The following is a 20,308-nucleotide window of genomic DNA, read 5'->3' as shown; positions in this document are numbered from 1 at the left end:
CAATATACATTGAACTCTACTAGACAATGTTATAAATTTTGTTTTCAACAGTCATGTGTGTCTTTAAAAATATTTTTAAGTGTATGTTTGTTCATTTGTTTATTTATTTATTTAGAGTAGGGGAGGGGGAGAGGAGAGAGAGAGAATCTCAAGCAGGCTCCATGCCATCAGTGCAGAGCCTTACTCGGGGTTTGATCTCAGGAACCGTGAGATCATGACCTGAGCTGAAATCGAGTTGGATGCTTAACTGACTGAGCCACCCAGGCACCCCCACAGTTATGTGTATTTTAAAGATCAAATTGGGACTCCTGGGTGCCTCAGTCAATTAAGCATCTGACTTTGGCTCGGGTCATGATCTCATGGTTTGTAAGTTCGAGTCCTGTGCCCGGCTCTGTGTTGACAGCTCAGAGCCTGGAGCCTGCTTCAGATTCTGTGTCTCCCTCCCTCTCTCTGCCCCTCCCCTGGTCACGCTCTGTCTCTCTCAAAAATAAATAAACATTAAAAATAAAAAAAAAAAAAGATCAAATCTTTTCAGTGTGTTACTCTTCATTACCAAAATTCCAGTTTTCCTTCTGCTATCACTTCCCTTCCATCAAAACAACTTTTAGCCTGCTGGCAACACACTGTTTTAATTTTGCTTCATTTGAAAATGTTATTTTGCTCTCCTTGATGTGTATTTTCATTGGATATAGAATTTTTGATTGACAGTTTTATTTTTTTTTTTCAGCACTTTAAAAATGTTGTTTCTTTGCCTTCTGGCTTTCATGATTTCTGACAAGAAGCTCATTATCTTTTGCATCAATTTTTATGATGCAGTTTTTCAGAGACTCTTTTCAAAAAATTTAAACTTCGGGGGGCGCCTGGGTGGCGCAGTCGGTTAAGCGTCCGACTTCAGCCAGGTCATGATCTTGCGGTCCGTGAGTTCGAGCCCCGCGTCGGGCTCCGGGCTGATGGCTCGGAGCCTGGAGCCTGTTTCCGATTCTGTGTCTCCCTCTCTCTCTGCCCCTCCCCCGTTCATGCTCTGTCTCTCTCTGTCCCAAAAATAAATAAACATTGAAAAAAAAAAATTTAAACTTCGGGGTGCCTGGGTGACTCAGTTAAGCGTCTGACTTCGGCTCAGGTCATGATCTCACAGTTCATGAGTTCGAGCCCCACATCAAGCTCTGTGCTGACAGCTCAGAGCCTGCTTCGGATTCTGTGTCTTCCTCTCTCTCTGCTACTCTTCTGCTCGTGCTGTCTCTCTGTCTCTCAAATAGACATTAAAAAATTAAAAAAAATTTTTTTTAATTTTAGTTTTCAGCAGTTCAATTGTGATGTGTCCAGGCACGGGTTTGAGATTATGCTGTTTGGGTTCACTGTGCCCTCTGAACCTGTAAATTTATACCTTCTGGAAAGGCATAAATTTGGAACGTTTCCAGTCATTATTTCTTCAAAAATTCTTTCTTTCAGGGCGCCTGCGTTACAGTCGGTTAAGCGTTCAACTCTTGATCTCAGCTCAGATCATGATCTCACAATTTGGGAGTTCGACCCCCACATTGGGCTCTGAGCTGATTGTGTGGAGTCTGCTTGGGATTCTGTCTCCCACTCTCTCTGACCCTCTCATGTTCTCTCTCTCAAAGATTAATAAACTTAAAGAAAACATAGTGATCCTATGACCTTAAATTAATAATGCTTTTCTGTGTCAACATCTATTTTGTCTGAAATTAAGACAGCTTGTCTTTCTTCAGATTCATGCCTGCCTTGTATATCCTTTTCTATTCCTTTAGCCTCAGCTTTCCCATGTCCTTGTTTTAGGTGTGTTTCTTCTAAAGAACATATGCCTGGATTTGAAAGAAATACAATGTTAGTATTTGTCTTACTTTATTTGTTGATAAGTAGTGCTTATTGAAACTGCTGACATATTTGGATGTGCTTTCAAATCCCAGTGTGTCCAGTCTCTGTCAGCGTACACGTCAGGGCCGCTCATGTTCTCCAACCCCATGTCCCTTATGGTGGGGATGGTGGTCCTGCCCTCAGTGTTGGGAGATGATGTCCATAAATTATTTGGCAGACTGAACAACACATGTGGACGCTCAGTAAAGATTCCTTTTTTCCCCTGACCTCTTCCCCCTTTAGACAAACATGGGAAGACACAAATCTTATGACAAAGTGGGTGCTGGAGATGCTCAGAGCACCAGAGGTGGAGATTCTGCTCTTTAGTGCCAAACACCAGGAGAGTGAGGGCAGGAGGTGGAAACAGATGCTCCAAGTCAGAGCCAGTGGCCAGGCCATGGGTTGGGTGCTGCACAAAGCAGGTCATCTTATTCCTGCTTTACAGATGGGCAGGTCACTGAGGTTCAGGGAAGTCACTTACCCGGGGTCCCAAGAGCAGCCCTGAGGAGGAGTGCTGCCTGCAGCGTGACTTGGGCCTACATCTTTTCCACTTCCTGCGGGCTTGTTGGAGGCCTGTGTGACTGTTTCACCAGCAACGTGTATCTCTCATCTGAGCTTTTCCCTGTTAACATTCTCTGCGTCTCTCAGCCTTGGCTTCACTGTGTGGCAGTCTGCCTGTGGGCAGGTGTATCTGGGACTCTCTCAGAGATACTGACACAAGATCTCTGTTTCCCTGGGTCTCAACCTTCCTGTTCTGAACCTCACTCCTTGGTTTCTGTGACTCTTTACTTGTGACACAGAGGGGACAAGTCCAAGACACAAGAAGAAACACAGGGAGATATGAGCAGTACACAACTGTATGGCAGGTCAAATGGTTAACATGCAACAGGATCATCAAAGAGAGGAAGATTGACAACCTGACAGTTAAGAACAGAGGCTGTGACATTCAGTTACAGACATGGACCCTGAAAGAGGGTCAGGGATACAGAACCGTGAGAGGCCAGACAGCGCACTGACAGCATGCTGGCAACCACAGAGTCCATGACACCAGGGGGATTCTGGGGTGACAGAAAGGGCAGACTCAATATGGTAACATTTTATCGAGGCCACTGTATGCCAGGCTTGTCTGACGGGTGGGGCTCTGGGAAAATCAGATTGCTCTTGCCCTGCAGGGCCCAGGGCTGTTGGGGGAGACAACAAGGTAGACATACATCAGGCCGACGCAGGGCGGAGCATGATGACTGCCTCCAGGAAGGCACCGGTCACAGTATATTCATTCAGAAGACACAGGTCAGAGCCTACTGAGTCCTGTGCTATGGGTACTGAGAGTAAGACCCAGCCCCTGCTTTTGGAAGCTCTCAGTGTCTTTGGGAAACAGACTGCGAGCTCTGCAAGGAGTAAATAAACATGACAGGAAGTTGAAGAGAAGTTAAGGAGGTGTTCTGGAAGCATAGAAGGCAAGTTGAAGTCAGCTCAGAGAGGTAGGGGAGGCTTTGTTAGGGAGGGCTATGTGAAACGCCAGGGAGGAAAGAGAAGAGGAGGTTTCCAGGCACAGTTACAGAGGCACGTAGGTGGGAAAAATATGGCTTCTTCAGGAACCACAAGTAGTTCCACGTGACTGGTGTGTGGAAGGTGGGGGGACTACGATAGACAAGGCTGGGGCCAGGTCACAAATGATCATAAATGGCAGGTGAAGGAGTTTGCCATTATTCCCACAGGGCAGTACTCTGAAACCATTTTCAGATCACTGCACACACACACAAAAACGACAATATTCACATGTACATATGAGGGTACCTGGAGAGCTTGTTCGGGGCTCAAAGTGAGTTATGTCTTGGCATACTTATAAACCATTCAAACCATTCAGGAAGGTTTGCCGTAGAAGGTACACTGAAGAGCTTTCCACCATGGAGTGACACAATCAGGTTTGGGTTGTAGAAAGAGCCCCCTGGTGTGGAGAATCAAACAATGGGAGAGGTCGGGGGAGAGAATGAAGGCAAGAGACCCCAGATGGAATCCAGATGAGAGGTGATGAGGGCTCACAGAAAGTGACGAAGGTGGAGAAGATGATTAGAGGTGAGTTTTCAGTAAAACCAACAGGGCTGACGACTGATAGGATGTGGAAGGGGAGGGCAGGGAGAAATGGATGCTGGGCAAGCATCAGGCTGCACCCTCGATTAAGGGAGATTGTGAAACGGACAGAGGGCCCGGAGAAGGCCTCACGTAAGAGGCAGCCTCACAGGTTGGCCTTAGAGTTAGACGTGAATAGGTGGAGTGAAACAACAGGCGTGAAGGCACGGAGGTGGGCGAGGGCCGGTACCCCTCCTGGGCTAAGCAGGGGAGGAAAAGGCAAGAACAGCTACATGGGAACATGAAGCTGGAGCCCTCCTGCCCAGAGCATCTTGGGACCACTGAGTCCCAAAAGAAACTTCACTTGCCCTGGCTCTGAAGACAAATCCAAGTCCTCACCTCAGCTGTCCTTTCTCTGAGATGGGCCTGAGTGGGGTATGGAGGGCAGCAGGATCCTTCTGGAAGCTTCTCCAGATGGTTTGAATAGCTTTGTGTTCATTAGGCCCCTCCATCGGGGTCTCCAAATGCAGAGTTGTTCCCAGACAGCCCCAGAGTCTGCCCTTTAGCACCTCATCATTTTGGGGTACTATCAATCACCCACCCCATTCTTTGTTCTTTTGGAACTCAGGGTTTTTCTTAGATGTTGAGCCTCTGAGGGGAGGATACTGTGTCCCGAGGGTTTTCTTGGGTTACTGCAGTACTGTGATGTGGATCCTCAGGTGAACCATAAGGGCTGAGCTGCGGCTAAAGGCCTTTCCACAGTCTCTGCACTTGTACGGCTTCTCTCCTGTGTGGATTCTCTGGTGCTCAATGAGGGAGGAGCTCTGTGCAAAGGCCTTCGGACAAACCTTACACTGATACGGCTTCTCTCCAGAATGGATTCTCAGGTGGCGGATCAGAGCTGAGCAGTCACTGAAGGCTCTTCCACAAGCATCACACTTGTAGGGCTTCTCCCCGGTGTGGATGCGCTGGTGCTGAGTCAGGTGGGTGCTCTGGCTGAAGGCCTTCCCACACTCGTCACACTCATAGGGCCTCTCCCCTGTGTGCACCCGCTGGTGCTGGGTGAGATGGGTGCTGCGGCTGAAAGTTTTGCCACATTCCCTGCACTTGTAGGGTTTTTCTCCAGTGTGGATCCTCTGGTGCTGAGTTAGGTGGGTGACCCGGCTGAAGGCCTTCCCGCACTCTTTACACTCATGGGGCTTTGCCCCCGTGTGGATGACTTGGTGCTGGGCCAAGTGAGTGCTCCGGCTAAAGGCTTTCCCACACTCGCTACAGGTGTAGGGTGTCTTCCGAAAATGGCTCTTCTGGTGTGCTTTGAGGGCGGAGGGGCTCTGGAATGTTTTCCCACATTCACCACACTTGGAAGACTTCCTCCTTGGGTATACGCATGGCGACTCCGTCCCATGACCATCCAATGGATCAAATTTCTCTTCTGGTGTCTTCTCTTGTGAGATGAAATTTGGCCACATGTTGGGACTATTCCCCAAGGCACCAGGTTCACAGCTGGTCTGGTCTGTGGGAACATCCTTGTGAGGCTCTGAAGTTTTCCTGCAATCCATCTCTTGGGGGACAGACTTTGTCCAGATTTCCCCTGAGAGTCCTGCCTGCCTCTCTGAGCTGCCCTCAGGTTCACGAGCATCACCAAAGGCAGGTCCCAGGGAACCACCTCCCGCGAGGGTTTCAGTGGCCCTACCCAGTGGCTCGGACTCTTCCAAATCATTCTGCTTGCAGCTTGACTCTGAGAGCTCAGCTCCTGGTTCCTGTCCTGAAACAACCCAAACCACAGTGTCACCACTATTTCCACACAGGGCTTTCCCCATTCTGCCTGGGTCGTGGTCTTACTCTGTAAGGAGACAAATGGCCACTCCTGACATTTGGCCCCATTTCCAAAGTAAAGTTTCCCATTTGGTGTCCTGGATGACAAAGGGCATAGGGCTGTGTTCCCACACCATCAGAAACTGGATCACAGGTTCCAATCCTCCCCCACCCCCCACCCCTGAAACTCTCCATTCTTCAAGGCTGCTGATTTGGGCTCAAGTGTCAGAAGGAAAACCCTAAGGTTGAACTGATCTGAAAGAATGAGAGTAAGTAAGCACACACAGGGGGTTGCCCTTGCCAAGTGCCTATGTACTTACTCCCCCTCGGGAGGCCCCAGCTCTCAGTGCCTTAGCCCTGGACCTAAAAAGCCTACCGAGCATTTTCTGCAGGTGACAGTAAAGACTGGCTGAATGAGGGAAGCAATTCCAGATGCTGGCAACTGTGCAGTTTTCCACAGTAGAATCTACCTCGAGCCCCAAGTTGACAACCACTGCTGAGGATGAGTGGGTGACAAGCCCGCCTGGTGTCCCTAAGACCCTGGGAGGCCTGAGGCCCACTCTTTATAAACTGCTGTAAAGGTGGAGTGTGGTTGAAAGGTAGTTGGAGACTGGGTTGTGTATGAGGTCAGCCTGAACTGACCTTTGAATTGAACTGACCCTTGATGGGTGCATAAGGCACCGGGGCACACTTAATAGCATCACGTACTGGACAGATTCCAGGAAGAGATGGGAGCAGGCCGAATAATTGCTGCTCAAGTCCACAGTGGAGCCCCAGCCCTGCCACAAGCCAGCTCCAGAGCGTTGGGCAATCCCGCCCTCATCTGGACCTGTAAGAGAGAGCTACTATACTGCTCGCCTGCCAGGGCTGCTGGTCATCATTAGGCTCTCCAAGCACAGTGGGTAACTTCCATTGCCTCATTTCACCTTCAGTCTGCTCCCACAAGGACATACTGGAACACTGCATTTCAGACAAGGAAACTGAGACCCGGCTGAAGGAAGGTCTTGAGTACTCAACTGGTACAAGATCACACAGTTGGCTGGTGGTCAAATTGAAATTTCAGGTATAAATTTCAGACTTCTGGGGTGCCTGGGTGGCTTAGTCGGTTAAGAGTCTGGCTTCAACCCAGGTCGTGATCTCATGGTTCGTGAGTTCTAGCCCCATATCGCATCAGGCTCTCTGCTATCAACGCAGAGCCAGCTCTGGATCTTCTTTCCCCTTCTCTCTCTCTGTCCCTTCCCTGCTCACGTGTTCTCTCTCTCTCTCAAAAATAATAAAAATTGAAAAAATTGAAAAAAAAAAAAAGAGTTTTTAGATTTTAGATTTTGTCCTCTAGGCCCACACATGTCCTCCTAGCTACCCAGCCTCCTCAGTCATATGCTTGGTCCCACATCCCTCTTCTTCCTCTATTCCAGCAACATTGCCCCACTGCTCTTCCCAGAATGTACCAGTTCGTACCACCGGGTCTTCACCCCCACCATTCCCTCTGCCTGGACTTCCACGTCCTTCTCCTTATCTCAGTGCCATACTGCCCTTTCTCTGAAGACTTTCTTGACCCTTCAAGAGGATGTGGCCACTATCCCCTTTCCCTGTCCCTGTGACCTCTGCCTGGCAGAGCTGATGGGCCCAAGGGAAGGCACATGACCAACCTCTCCAGAAAGGTCTGTTTCTCGAGGAGCTAAACAATTATCCTAACAGCTACAGTTTCCACTGTGTTTAATCTGTACCAGACACTGTTACATGTGCTGCACAGGTGATGCTTCATTTACACCTCTCAATGACACCGAGGTAGGTATTATGAACTGCAATCGCCATTTTATTGACAGGGAAACTGAGGCACAGGAAAGTCACATGGCCAGGAGGAGGAGCTGTGGTTGGATCTACCAAGCCTTCATATTTCTGTTCTTTCTACTCACTGCACGCCTCCTCCCTAGAGCCTGGCATACACACACTATCTGCTATCATCAGGCAGGGCCAGGCCGGGCCCTTCCAGGAAGAGCCTTCACTCCCTGCTCTGGACTGCATCCGCTGGGACCTCCCTGGGCCTGTGTAGGTCCTCCAGAGCAAAGGTGCCCACTCTAGCCTAGGGCAGGTCTGACACACACAGATCCTGGAGGCCAGCAGAGGGAGGACACAGATCCTGGAGGCCAGCAGAGGGACACATGGAGACACCTGGCATTTTTGTCATCCCCTCCCCTGCTATAGGCTTCCAGCCCCCTCATCTGGTACCAACAGCCTGGTTTTCCTTATTCACGTCAGTCCCTGAGATCTGGTCAGCCAAAAACAAGCACAAGACCCCAACCAGTTCAGTGGGACTCAGCCCAGGAACCTTTTACTGTTCTCCCCCTGGGGATTCTACATCGGTAAGACATAAGCCTGGGTTGCTGAGCCAAGCATGTCTCCACTGAGGAGAGAAGCTACTTAAGAGTAAAGCTAATGCAGGAAAACCCAACTGAGAAACAGAACGAGAAAAAAAGAGTCCTGACGCCATCCACTAAGCTCCTGGATACAGCCAGGAGCTCCCTACTTTGCTGCAGTCAGTTTGAGCTCGGTTTTTGGACATTAGCAGTCAAAACAGATCTGCTTAGCACAGTGTGTGAGTTTGGGTGACGTACAAAGACGACAACAAGTGTGTGTGTGAACGACCCCAAACCCAAACCCTGCACTCCCACATTCCAGTCCAGGCTCTGCCCACAGTGTGCTGCAAACAGTCGCCTGTTGTTCCTCTCACCTCTCTTGTCCAGTGACCGAGTCAGACCTTCTACCAGCATGGCAGCCTCCTCACCACTCTTGGGGAACTGGGCACCCACCCATGACTGGATCTTGGGTGGCAGTGCACCCAGGAACTGCTCCAGCACCAGCAACTCTAGCATCTGCTCCTTGGAATGTGCTTCAGGCTGCAGCCACTGGTGGCACAGTTCACGGAGCTGGGCCAGGGCCTCATGTGGGTTGGATGCCTCCTCATAGCAGAAGCGCCGGAAGCGAAGACGTGCAGCCTCAGGGTGGACAGTGTGGCCAGGGCTAGATTCCTGGATCTCAGAGAGGCTAGCCTCCTCATCCTCCACCTTCACACGTAGGAAACCATCCTGTTCCCAGGGCATGGGGCTCAGAGGGCTCTTGGGGATGGCCATCAAGCAGCAGCACTCCAGTGAGGCACAGAATGGCTGGAACGTTGGAACCGGGTCTGCAGGAATGTCAGAACTCTGTCATTATGTGGAACTTGGGGCTCTGCTCACATCTGTAGAGCAGGGCAGATGCAGGCTTGGGGCCTGTAAGAGTGACTCTCTGACAGAGACACAGATGTTCAAAATAATCAGATGCCTAAGCACCACGCTAAAAGTTTGCATATAGTAACTCATTTAAAACTCTAAACAAACTCAGGAGGTAAGAATTTCCTTTCCATTTTGTGGATATGAAAACAGATATAGAGGAGGAAAAGATTCACCCAAAGCTTCTCAGATACTGAACAGATTGGGAGTTGCTGAGCTACAAACTCAGGCAGCCTGACCCCATGGCCAGTTTGCTTATGGTGTGCTCCTCCCACACAGAACCAGATCTCTCTATCTCACACACTCCCTAGGTAGCCACATGGTCATTCCTTCACTTTTCCCTTGCTAATTATTTTGGTTTCTGAGATGGGTACTTAAAAATAAATGACTTTCTGCCTTCCTTTCTTTCCTCTTTTTTTTTAAATTTTATTTTTTATCTTTTAAAATTTACATCCAAGTTAGTTAGCATATTGTGCAACAATGGTTTCAGGAGTAGATTCCTTAGTGCCTCTTACCTATTTAGCCTATCCCCCCTCCCACAACCCCTCCAGTAACCCTCAGTTTGTTCTCCATATTTATGAGTCTCTTCTGTTTTGTCCCCTCCCTGATTTTATATTATTTTTGTTTCCCTTCCCTTATGTTCATCTGGTCCTCTTTTTTTTTTAATGTTTATTTATTTCTTAGAGAGAGAGAGCATGAGAGCGAGTGAGAGTGGGTACCGGAGGGGCAGAGAGAGAGGGAGATAAAGAATCCCAAGCAGGCTCCACACTCAGCACGGGGCCTGATGTTGGGCTTGATATCACCACTGTAAGATCATGACCTGAGCCAAAATCAAGAGTTGGACACTTAACCAACTGAGCCACCCAGGTGCCCCTCCTCTTTTCTAATACATGTACTTAAGGCTGTAAATTTCCCTCTAAACACAGCTTTAGCTGCACATCTATAAGTTTAATGTTGCATCTTCATTATCATTTAATGAGTTCAAAATATTTTCTAATTTCTGTTGTGGTTTCTTCTTGACTCCTGGGCTATTTGGAAATCTGCTACTCATGGGGCACCTGGGCAGCTCAGTTGGTTGAGTGTCCAACTTCACCTCAGGTCATGATCTCACAGTTCGTGAGTTCAAGCCCCACATCAGGCTCTATGCTGACAGCCGGAGCCTGGAGCCTGCTTTGGATTCTGTGTCTCCCTCTCTCTCTGCCCCTCCCCCACTCACATTCTGTCTCTCTTGAAAATAAACATTAAAAGTTAAAAAAAAAAAAAAGAAAAGAAATCTGTTACTCCATTTCCAAACAACTACGGTTGTCTAGTTGTCTTTTTATTATTGATTGCTAGATTAAGTTTGTTGTGCTCAGAAAATGTGCTTTAGTCAATTTCAATCCTTTGAAATTTGCTGAAACTTGGTTTGTGACCCAGCGTATGGTTAACTTTGGTCAACATTCCACAAAAACTTAAATATCCACATAAACTTAAAAATAGTGCAAAAAAAAAAAAAGTACTATCACACAATCCAGCAATTTCACTTCTGGGCATTTATCCAAACGAAAATGAAAACACTAACTTGAAAAGATATATTAACCCCTATATTCACCGCAGCATTATTTACAATAGCCAAGATATGGAAGCAACCTAACTGTCCATCAACAGATGAATGGATAAAGAAGATGTGGCCCCCATACATACAATAAAATATTACTCAGCCATAATAAAGAACAAACAGCATGGATGGACCTTGAGGCTATTATGCCAAGTGAAATAAATTAGAGAAAGATAAATACCATATGATTTCAGCTATATGTGGATCTAAAAAACAAAACAAATGGACATACAAATCAAAACTAGATTCACAAATACGGACTGATGGTTGCCAGAGGAAAAGGGGATTTGGGACTGGGTGAAATGGGTGAAAGGGATTAAGAGGTGCAAACTTCTAGTCATAAAATAAATAGATCATAGTGATGTAATGTATAGCACATGGAAAATAGATAATAAAATTGTATTAACTTTGTATGGTAAGAGATGGTAACTAGATTTATTATGGTGATCATTTTATACTGTATATAAGTGTTGAATCACTATGTTGTACAGCTGAAACTAATATAATATTGTATGTTAACTATACTGGAATTTTAAAAATGCAAAGCCTTCCTGGATAAATGATAAAAAATAAAGTAAACAACTTGATCAAAATTAAAACGTTTCATGATTTGAAGGATATCATCAAGAAAGCAAAAAGGCAACCCACAAAATGGCACGAAATATTTTCAAATTAGGTATCTGATAAGGAATACGTATCTAAACAACTCCACGGTAAAAAGATAAATAATCCAGCTAAAGAATGGGCAAAGGTTGGGGCGCTTGGGTGGCTCAGTCAGTTACACATCCGACTTCAGTTCGAGTCATGATCTCATGGTCTGTGGGTTCAAGCCCCGCATCCGGCTCTGTGCTGACAGCTCAGAGCCTGCAGCCCGCTTTGGAATCTGTGTCTCTCTGCCCCTCCCCCACTCACGCTCTGTCTCCCAAAAATGAATAAACGTTAAAAAAAAATTAAGAGTGGGCAAAGGTTTTGACTAGACAGTTCTTCAAAGAAGATACACCAATGGCCTGTAGGCAACATGAAAAGATGCTTGACATCATGACTACCAGAGAAATGCAAATCAAACCCACAGTGAGATACCGCTTTACACCTGCTAAGATGGCTAAAATCAAAAAGACAGATAACAAATGTTGGTTGGCACATGAGCCATGGTCTTGGGCACAGGGAGAAGCAAAGGTTAGTGAAACAAGACCCCAATCCTGCAACTTTTCAGCGGCAGGTGGCAACTTCTCACAAAACTGTGTTCTAGCCCCTAACTCCACCCTGAAGCTTGCTTGGGCTTCTTGTCCCCTTGCCCTTGCCGTTATCCCCGATCCCCATCTTCTCAGCCTTTGCCCCTATTATTCTTTTGTTCTAAAATCTCTTTGCACCTAATTTTTCCCAGTCCTCCAGGCTGCACTTTATCTGCCGTCTTCTCCAAGAGTTGTAGGAGCACTTGAGAGCAAGCTGAGTATCCTTCTGAGTGCCCTGGGTCTCTCTTTTCCCAGCTCTGGCTAGAACCATATGTTGCCCCAGAGAGACTGAGCACACTGGAGCCCACAGTGCCCAGAGCACGGCCCATGTCAAGTGCATAATACACAGGTGCTGAGCAAATGGAGGGACCAGGCAAGGCTGAGCATGGTCACCCACAGATGTGGGGAGTCACTGTACAGGGGAGGAGGAGCAGGAATGGCAGGGATGACGATAAATGCAGCAAGATTCCAAGCTCCCTTTTCTGCACCCCTGAAACTCCTGTTCTGGAAAATCTGAGACATATGGACCCATCCCCCAACGTGCTGACCTCACATCAGGCCAGGGTCCCCGATCCACGAGTGTTCAACCAACTGAGCAGAGCGGTTCTTCCATTTCTCTGTCCTTGCGAGTCACCGACCTGCTAAGTGGCACCTACCTCAGAGGGCTGCTGTGAGGTTACCCAGGGCGATCCGCGACCAACGTCCAGTACCGGCCTGGCACACTGCAGACACGGGGTGAACAACCAACCTGACACTCCACAGCCTCCTGCCAGGCTCGGGCCCACGGCCGGTGCTGGGGAACATAGCCACAAAGCCGGCTGGGGACCGCGGTCAATTCCGGCTGCGGACAGGCGGAAGCGAAACTCTCCGTCGCATCCTTGGCAAACTCTGCAAATCACCCGCATCTCAGTACCCTGACAAAATCTTGGTCCCGCAGTGACAGGCGCACACCCTGCCTCAGGCACCGTGTCAGCCACCCACGAGCACACTTCTGTGTCACTCACCAGTGGAATTCCCCCACAGTCACTCACAGTCCCTGACCACCGTCTCAGCCAGGGACGCTCCGCGTCCCGCCTGAAGTCACGCGGCCGGCCGCACCCCCGCGCTCTCCTCACATCACACGACACCCCCGCGAAACCTCCGACCCCCGTCGCCGTCAGCCGCACCCCACGTCCGACGGTCACCCACTGCCACGCTGTCGGTAGGAAGCGCACACCCGCACGCGCCGACGCAGAAGCACAACCTCTCAGGCACACACACGGCCGGCCAGTCGGTCCCACGTGCGACCGGTGAGTTCTACACTCGGTCTGCGCGTCGGCCCCGCTCACTGCCCGTCAGTCGGTCCTCCAGGCGCGCCGCTCGCGGTCAGCACCTCAGTCCTCGTCGGCGGGTCGGCCCCGCAACACCCGGCTCAGTTCGCCGCCAGCGCTGGCGCCTTCCCGGCCTGGGACGTTTCTTTCCGGCCGCGACCCCCGCAGACCCCACCCAGGCCCACCCCACACGCGCGGCGGCCGCCACTTCCGGGAGCGCGCACTGAGGCGCCACACGGGCAGGGCCGCCTGCGCGCCCCTCGCCGGGACCACAACTCCCAGGATGCGCCGCGCTGCCCAGCGGGCGCCCCTGCGCGCGGACCGCAACTTTGAGCTCGCGTCGCGTCTTGGGCTCCACGGCCCCAGCGCCGCCCACCCGCCCTCCTGGACTGCAATCACCCGAAGGCCCCGCGCCCTCAGCCCGCGCCCCCTGGGGCACGCCGGGGGTTGTAGTCTCGGCAGGGCAGTGGGTAGAAGGCTGGGCCTTTGTGGGGTTGTGGTGGCTGCGAGTGAAGCGGCGGGCGGGGGGCTGTGTGGGAGGTGGAACCGTGCATAGTGCGTGGGGTGAGGGGAGAGGGTGTCGCTGTGTGGGGTGTGCATCGTGTGTAGTGTGTTGCTTACTGTGACCATACACAGGTGATTCCACGTGTCTGTCCTGTGTACACCCCGTGTCTGCAGTGCTCTAGAGGTTGGGCTGCGCGTGTCATTCTCTGTGACCACACGTGTGGGTATTTCTGTGCGTGTAACTGTGTGTGGGTGGGTGTGACCTTTGTGTTAGTTATGGTATGTGATAATTCTGCAGCCACATGCGGCTGTCACGTTGTGTGATGGTGTTTGAGACAGAGACACGGAGGTGCCCAGGAGGGCCTGATACAGCACAAAGGCCCCAGACTGTGTATGATTACACTGTGTGTTGCTTCAGTGACTGTGACTGTGATCATGGATGTGATTGTGTGATACTATGGATGTCTGGACATGTGATTGTATGTGAGAATGTGTTCTCTGTGTGTGCATGTGGGTGTGTGAGAGAATTTAAGCAGGAGACCCCAGCTGGGGACCCCGGACAGGGAGGGTGGTGGCCCAACCTGTGTGCAGGTGAGGCTTTGAGGTTCGCCCGGCCCGTGCTTATTGCCCCCAGCCTGTGACCATGTCGCCTTCAGCTCATCAGACCTTTGCATGCAGCCAGAATGAGCACATTGTCTTCCTTCCCCAGATGCATACTGAGCAGCCAGTAAGGACCATCGCTATTCCAGATGGGACATTGCAATGAAGAGGAGAGGCACGGCCTGCCTCCATGGAGCTGATGTTATTTTAGGGAGGCAGACGGTAATCAAAGAAACAAGAGCTGTTTCTGAGGAGTTAGCATCCCAGCTGAGGCCTGAATAAAGGGAAGGACTCAGAATTTTCCAGGTACATGAAATGCAAATGCCAAGGCCCCAAGGTGGGTGCAGACAAGGAGGCCCAGCTGGAGTGGATTGAGGGAAGGAGATAGGAAAGGACAGGGTCAGAATGGGGAGGCTTGTAGGGGGCAGATCTTGCAGGGCTTATGGGCCATGAATGGACTTTGATGTCTACCCTGGAAGAGGTGGGAGCCATGGGAAGCCTTTGGGCAGAAGACTGTGCTGTGACTTCAGCTCTGTAGGATTTTTGTGGTGGTTACAAGGGAAGACTGTTGGGGTGAGGGTAGAGGTAGGGAGACCTGGGAGGTGAATGCTGCCGGAGTCCTGGTTAGCAGAGTAGGTCAGATCACGATGGTGGAGGTAGAGGTGTTGATCAGTGGTCAGATAGAGATCTGTTTTGAAGGTGGAGCGGACAGGGTTAATGGGTTGAAGCGCAGCATCCAAGGGCAGAGCAAGGCTGGCTCAGGACCCTGAAAGTATTTTCGTTTGCTACAGCTGCCATCACAAAATACCACAGGCTGGGTGACTTAAACAATAAACTTTTATTTTCTCACACTCTGGAAGCTGGAAGTCCAAGATCAAAGTGTTGTTGGCAGGGTTGGTTTCTCCTGAGTCTTCTCTCCTTGGTTAGTAGATGGCCACTTTCTTGCTGTGTCCTCACCATGGCCTTTCCTCATTAGCATGCCCCTGGTCTCTCTCTCCCAGTCATACTGGAACAGGGCCTACCCACATGACTTTGTTTAATGTTAATTACCTCTTTAAAGGTCCTCTATCCAAATACAGTCACATTCTAGGGCTTAGGTTAGGATATTAACATATGAATTTGGGGGGGGGGACACACTTCACTCCATAATGGGTCGAAGGGGCATTGGTATGACTGTGGGGATACTTTCTGGGAGGCTCCTGAGGAGAGGAGAGAGAGGGTAGCATCTAGAGGAGACCCAGGTGCCAGGGAGGAACGAGCCCAGACTGACAGTTAGTAGGTGTGGGGTGACCTGGAAACTCCATGGAAGCTTCCCTCAGGGCGTTCCTCTCTGTACAGATTGTGAGTCTGTGCTGTTAGAGCTGGGAGGAGTCCTGCCCTTTCCACGGCCTGAGGCCAAGGTATTCTTTGCCTTTAGCCCAGCACAAGAAAAGTTTGCTGAAGAACAAGGAATGAATAACTGAGTGGCAGATGGACAGACAACTGGATTCTCATTTACCTTCCATATGCACCATGGCCCTTCAACTCCATACTCCAGACCTTGGGAGACCCCTTTTGTGCTTATTCTCTGGTTATTCAACCAGTGTTCTAGGCCTCTGGGCTTTCCTGAATAGACTTTCCTCTCTGTCTCTTTCTCATCCTCTCCCCAGATTTCAAACCTCATCTCTTTGAGGAAGTGTTCGTTTTAACTTGGCACTGTATCAATCAGTTATCCTCTGTAATGAATAGTTTCAACAGTTCAGTTACTGACAGAAATAAGCACTTATTCCTCTCATGAGTCTAAGGATTGGCTATTCTGGCTGGGGCTTGGCTCCAGGCTCCAGGTTGGGTCCATCTTTGTTGCACTTGTTTTGTAGGGCTCATGGTGATGGCAGAGATGCCAGCAGGCTTGCGCCCAGGCTCAAGACTAACATACTAGCAATGCCACTCACATTCCATTGGCCAAACGAGTCACGTGGCCACACCCAAAGTTAAGGAAAGGGTATCCATGCTGTCTTCAGTGAGAGGAACCACAAATGTGGCCAAAGGTGTGTACACGAGGAGGGGTGAAGAAATGAGCCAGTAATTCCATCCACATCATCAATCCTTTTGATTTCTTTCTTTCAGTTCAGAAAAGTCAACAAAGTTAACATTTGTGATCTTGGTTTCTTTCTGATCAAGGAAGGCGACCACAGAGCATATTCAAGGACCTGCTGCAATCCATCCCGAGGATAATAATGGAGGTCGTCAGAAAAGAGATCTCATGAGGGTCTGTGTTCACACACTTTGGCGCTCCTGAGGCCTACTCAGGGAACCGGAACAGAGGTCCTACTGAGGACATAGGGCAACATTTGCTTTTCTGGGAAAAAGAAGTTAAGCAATGGTCAGTCCCCAGCATGGAAAATCCTAGTGTGGGGAGAGGTTATGGAGGCAGTGAAGCTGTGAGGGGTGTCAGGATACCTTCGAGCCCTGTCGAACAAAAGAATGTTGCTGTGGAGAAGAAACCACACATGTTAGTCACACGTGGAGGAAGCTTTGAGCAGGTTCCAGAGCCAGATGTGTTGTAGGCAACCTGTGTGGACAGGAAGCCCTGCAGGTGTGGCTTGTGTGGAAAGAGTTTCAAGCAGCACTTGGCCCTCTCTGTGCACTAAGGGACTCACCCTAGGAAAAGCCTGATCTGTGTAGCACCTGTGGGAAAGTCTTTTTCCCAGTCTGACCGCATTGAGCACCAGAGGATCCATATTGGAGTGAAACCCTCCGAATGCCATGAGTGTGGAAAAACCTTCATTCAGAGCTCCACACTCACAATGCACCAGAGGACCCGCAGTGGAGAGAACCAGTACAAATGTAGGCAAAGCCTTCCTGGGGAACTCAGACATGTGGAAACACCTGCAGATTCGCACAGGGGAGAAGCCCTACCACTGTTGGAATTGTGGGAAAGCCTTCAGGTGGAGCTCACCCTGATCCACTGTCAGAGGACACACAGTGGTGAGGAGCCGTGTGAGTGTATTGAGTGTGGCAGGCCTTTGGGCAGAGTTCCACACTCAGTGTCACAAGATCCACACAGGCAAGAGGACTTACGAGTGCTTAGACTGTGGCAGAGCCTTTAAAGGCAGCGCAGACCTTGGCGAGCACCAGCGGGGCCGGATGGGTGAGAGGCCCTGTGCCTGGCGGGAGTGTGGCAAGGCCACAAGGCCTTCGTCCAGCGGTCACACCTCAGCCAGCACCAGCGCACCTACATGGGCCAGAAGCCCTGCCTGTGCAGGGAGTGTGGCAAGGCCTTCAGCTACAGTTCACACCTGCTTCAGCACCACAGCACCTGGTAGCTGTGCTCTCTCCACTGCCCACATCACCTCCCACCATCTTGAAGGCCTGAGGCATCTCATCTCCCTCCTCCTACACCTCATAGACTCTCATTGCTTCCCTCCCCTTTGCCAGGGTTTGCCCTTTTACCTGGTCCTCTTTCCATATCCTTTCCTCTTTACAAATTAAGGGGACACCTGGGTGGCTCTGTCACTTAAGCATCCGACTCGTGACTTCAGCTCGGGTCATGATCTCACAGTTTGTGAATTCAAGCCCCATTGGGCTCTGCGCTAACAGGACAGGGCCTGCTTGGGATTCTGTTTCCCTCTCTCTCTCTGCCCCTCCCTGCTTACTAACTCTCTTTCTCTCAAAATAAATAAAAATAAACTTAAAAAAATAAAAATTAACTTTTTTTGAGCTATAGTTCACATACCTTAAGTTCACCCTTCTAAAGTATACAGTTCACTTTTTAGTATAATCACAAGGTTGTGCAACCATCACTGCTCTCTAATTCCAAAAGGCTTACATCACTCCCAAGACAACCCCCATGCTTATTAGCAGTCACTCTCTATTCCCTCTGCCCCTGGCCCCTGACACCCATTAATCTGCTTTCTGCCTGCATGGATTTTCTTGCTCTGATATTTTGTGTAAATGGCCTCTTAGTATTTTCTGACCACTGACAGACACACCAAAGGGATCCTAATCCAAGGAACCCTTTGTTTTCCTCAACCAAAACCCATGTCACCCGTCAAGCACTGAACTGGGCTTTGGCCTGTGGGTGGCACCGATCGCCTCTATCTCCTTGGGTCTTCTTGGTCTTCCTTATGGTTTGCTGTCTTCTGTTGTCGAAGGAACAGCCCTAAGATGCTCACTCCCAAAAGTCATACCAATAAATCACCTCTTCAGTGGGCTCCTTTTGTGTACCAGTTCTGCCTCTTACTCTCTCCTGCTCAGGTAAATGACTTCACTTCTCTGGTCCTCTACTTCTTTCTCCATAACCTGGAGATAATAAACCTGACTTTGTAACATGGAGATCTGGAGATAAGATACTCTCACCTCTTCTCAGCTGATCACGATACCCTCTGCTTACCTGTGTACATGGTGAGAGGCAAAGGTGTGCCTGTTGAGACATAGCCATACACTTAGACTCACACAGACATACAGATAACACAACTTGTATCCAGAATATATAAAGAGCTCTTATAACTCAACAACAACAAAACAATTTAAGAATAAGCAAAGGCTACCTAGGTTGTTCCATTGGTTAAGGGTCTGACTCTTGATTTCAGCTCAGGTCATGATCTCATGGGTTCATGAGTTTGAGCCCTGCGTGGGGCTCTGTGCTGACAGTGCAGAGCCTGCTTGGGATTCTCTCTCCCTTTCTCTCTCTGCCCTTCCCCTCCTTGTTCTCTCAATACATAAACAAACAAGCATTAAAAAAAAAAAAAGAATGGGCAAGGACTTAGTAAGCATTTCTCCAAAGAAATCAAATGGCCAATAAGCATATGAATGATGCTCAACATCCTTTGTCATCATGGAAATGCAAATTAAAACCACACTGTGGTGGTACTTCACACCCACTGGCTACAATCAGAAAGGCAGGTAGCAATGAGTGTTGGCAAGGATGTTGAAAAACTGGAACCCTCATCTATTGCTGGTGGGAATGAAGAATGATGCAGCCTTTGTGGAAAACAATTTAGCATTTCCACAAAAAGTCAAACATAGAGTTACCTTATGACCCATCAATTCTAAGAGAACTGAAAACATGTGCCCACACAAAGTGTTCGTAGCAGCATTGTTCATCATAGCCAAAAAGTGGAAATAACCCAATAACCCCCATCAACCAGTGAATGGATAAACAAAATGTGATCTATTCATACAATGGAATATTATTCAGCCATAGAAAGTACCCAGTGCTGGGACCCCTGGGTGGCTCAGTTGTTTAAGCGTCCAGCTTCGGCTCAGGTCATGAGCTTGCAGTCTGTGAGTTCGAGCCCCACATTGGGCTGCTGCTGTCAGCTCGGATCCCGTTTTGGATCCTCTGTCTGCCTCTCTCTGCCCCTACCCTGCTCGTGCTCTCTCTTTCTCAAAAATAATAAATATTAAAAAGAAAAAAAGAAAGTAACGTAGTGCTGACAATGGATGAACCTTGAAAACATTATGCTCAATGAAAGTAGCCGGATGCAAAGGTCACATGTTTTAAGATTCTATTCATATGGAATATCCAGAAAAGGCAAATCTGTAGAGACCTTAGATTAGTGGTTGTCAGGGGCTTGGAGGAGGGGGGATGGAGAGTGACTGCTAATGGGTATTGGGTTTTTGTTTGGGGTGATAAAAATGTTCTGGAATTAGTGGTGGTGGTGGCACATCATAGTGAAAACACTACAAACCACTGAATTGTACACTTTATAAGTGTGAACGTGAATTCCATCTTATTTTAAAATGCTGTTATTAAAAAAAAATAGACATAGGAGCACCTGGGTGGATAAATCTGTTGAGCGTCTGACTCTTGATTTCAGCTTAGGTCACAATCCCAGGGTCGTGGGATTAAGCCCTATGTTGGGCTCCACTCTGAGTATGCAGCCTGCTTGAGATTCTATCTGTCCCTCTTCCCCGCTCTCTTTTTCTAGAAAGAAAGAAAGAAAGAAAGAAAGAAAGAAAGAAAGAAAGAAAGAAAAGAAAAGAAAGAAAAGACACACGTATGAATGCATGCAGACATACCCAGAGGTACCTACTAGAGGCAGGCTCTCCCACCAG

General features: G+C 49.1%; 1 protein-coding gene across 2 annotated transcripts; it reads right to left on the bottom strand.

Annotated features, from left to right (window-relative positions):
- Positions 1-1,825: 1,825 nt before the first annotated feature.
- On the bottom strand, positions 1,826-13,342 carry ZSCAN22 (zinc finger and SCAN domain containing 22). Of its 2 annotated transcripts, XM_030297550.1 has the most exons (4): positions 13,228-13,342; positions 12,512-12,743; positions 8,489-8,941; positions 1,826-5,707 (listed from the first exon to the last, which is right to left on the bottom strand). In XM_030297550.1, the coding sequence occupies exons 3-4, from the start codon at positions 8,886-8,888 to the stop codon at positions 4,632-4,634; spliced, it is 1,476 nt and encodes a 491-aa protein (XP_030153410.1). In that variant the 5' UTR covers positions 8,889-8,941; positions 12,512-12,743; positions 13,228-13,342; the 3' UTR covers positions 1,826-4,631. The 2 variants fall into 2 exon arrangements, with proteins under 2 accessions (XP_030153410.1, XP_030153411.1); XM_030297551.1 differs by lacking the exons at positions 12,512-12,743; positions 13,228-13,342 and having other exon boundaries at positions 8,489-9,469.
- Positions 13,343-20,308: the final 6,966 nt, after the last annotated feature.

The sequence above is a fragment of the Lynx canadensis genome, chromosome E2 (genome assembly GCF_007474595.2).
Source record: "Lynx canadensis isolate LIC74 chromosome E2, mLynCan4.pri.v2, whole genome shotgun sequence".
Lineage (NCBI taxonomy): Eukaryota > Metazoa > Chordata > Mammalia > Carnivora > Felidae > Lynx > Lynx canadensis.
Note: the sequence above shows the minus strand (reverse complement) of the source record. Positions and strands in the feature narration are given on the sequence as shown.

Excerpts from the sequence above, each read along its gene's own strand:
- ZSCAN22 (XM_030297550.1), bottom strand. The coding sequence starts at position 8,888 with ATGGCCATCCCCAAGAGCCCTCTGAGCCCCATGCCCTGGGAACAGGAT. Across the intron at positions 5,708-8,488 it reads TCGGTCACTGGACAAGAGAG|GACAGGAACCAGGAGCTGAG; the intron begins GTGAGAGGAACA and ends GGGTTGTTTCAG.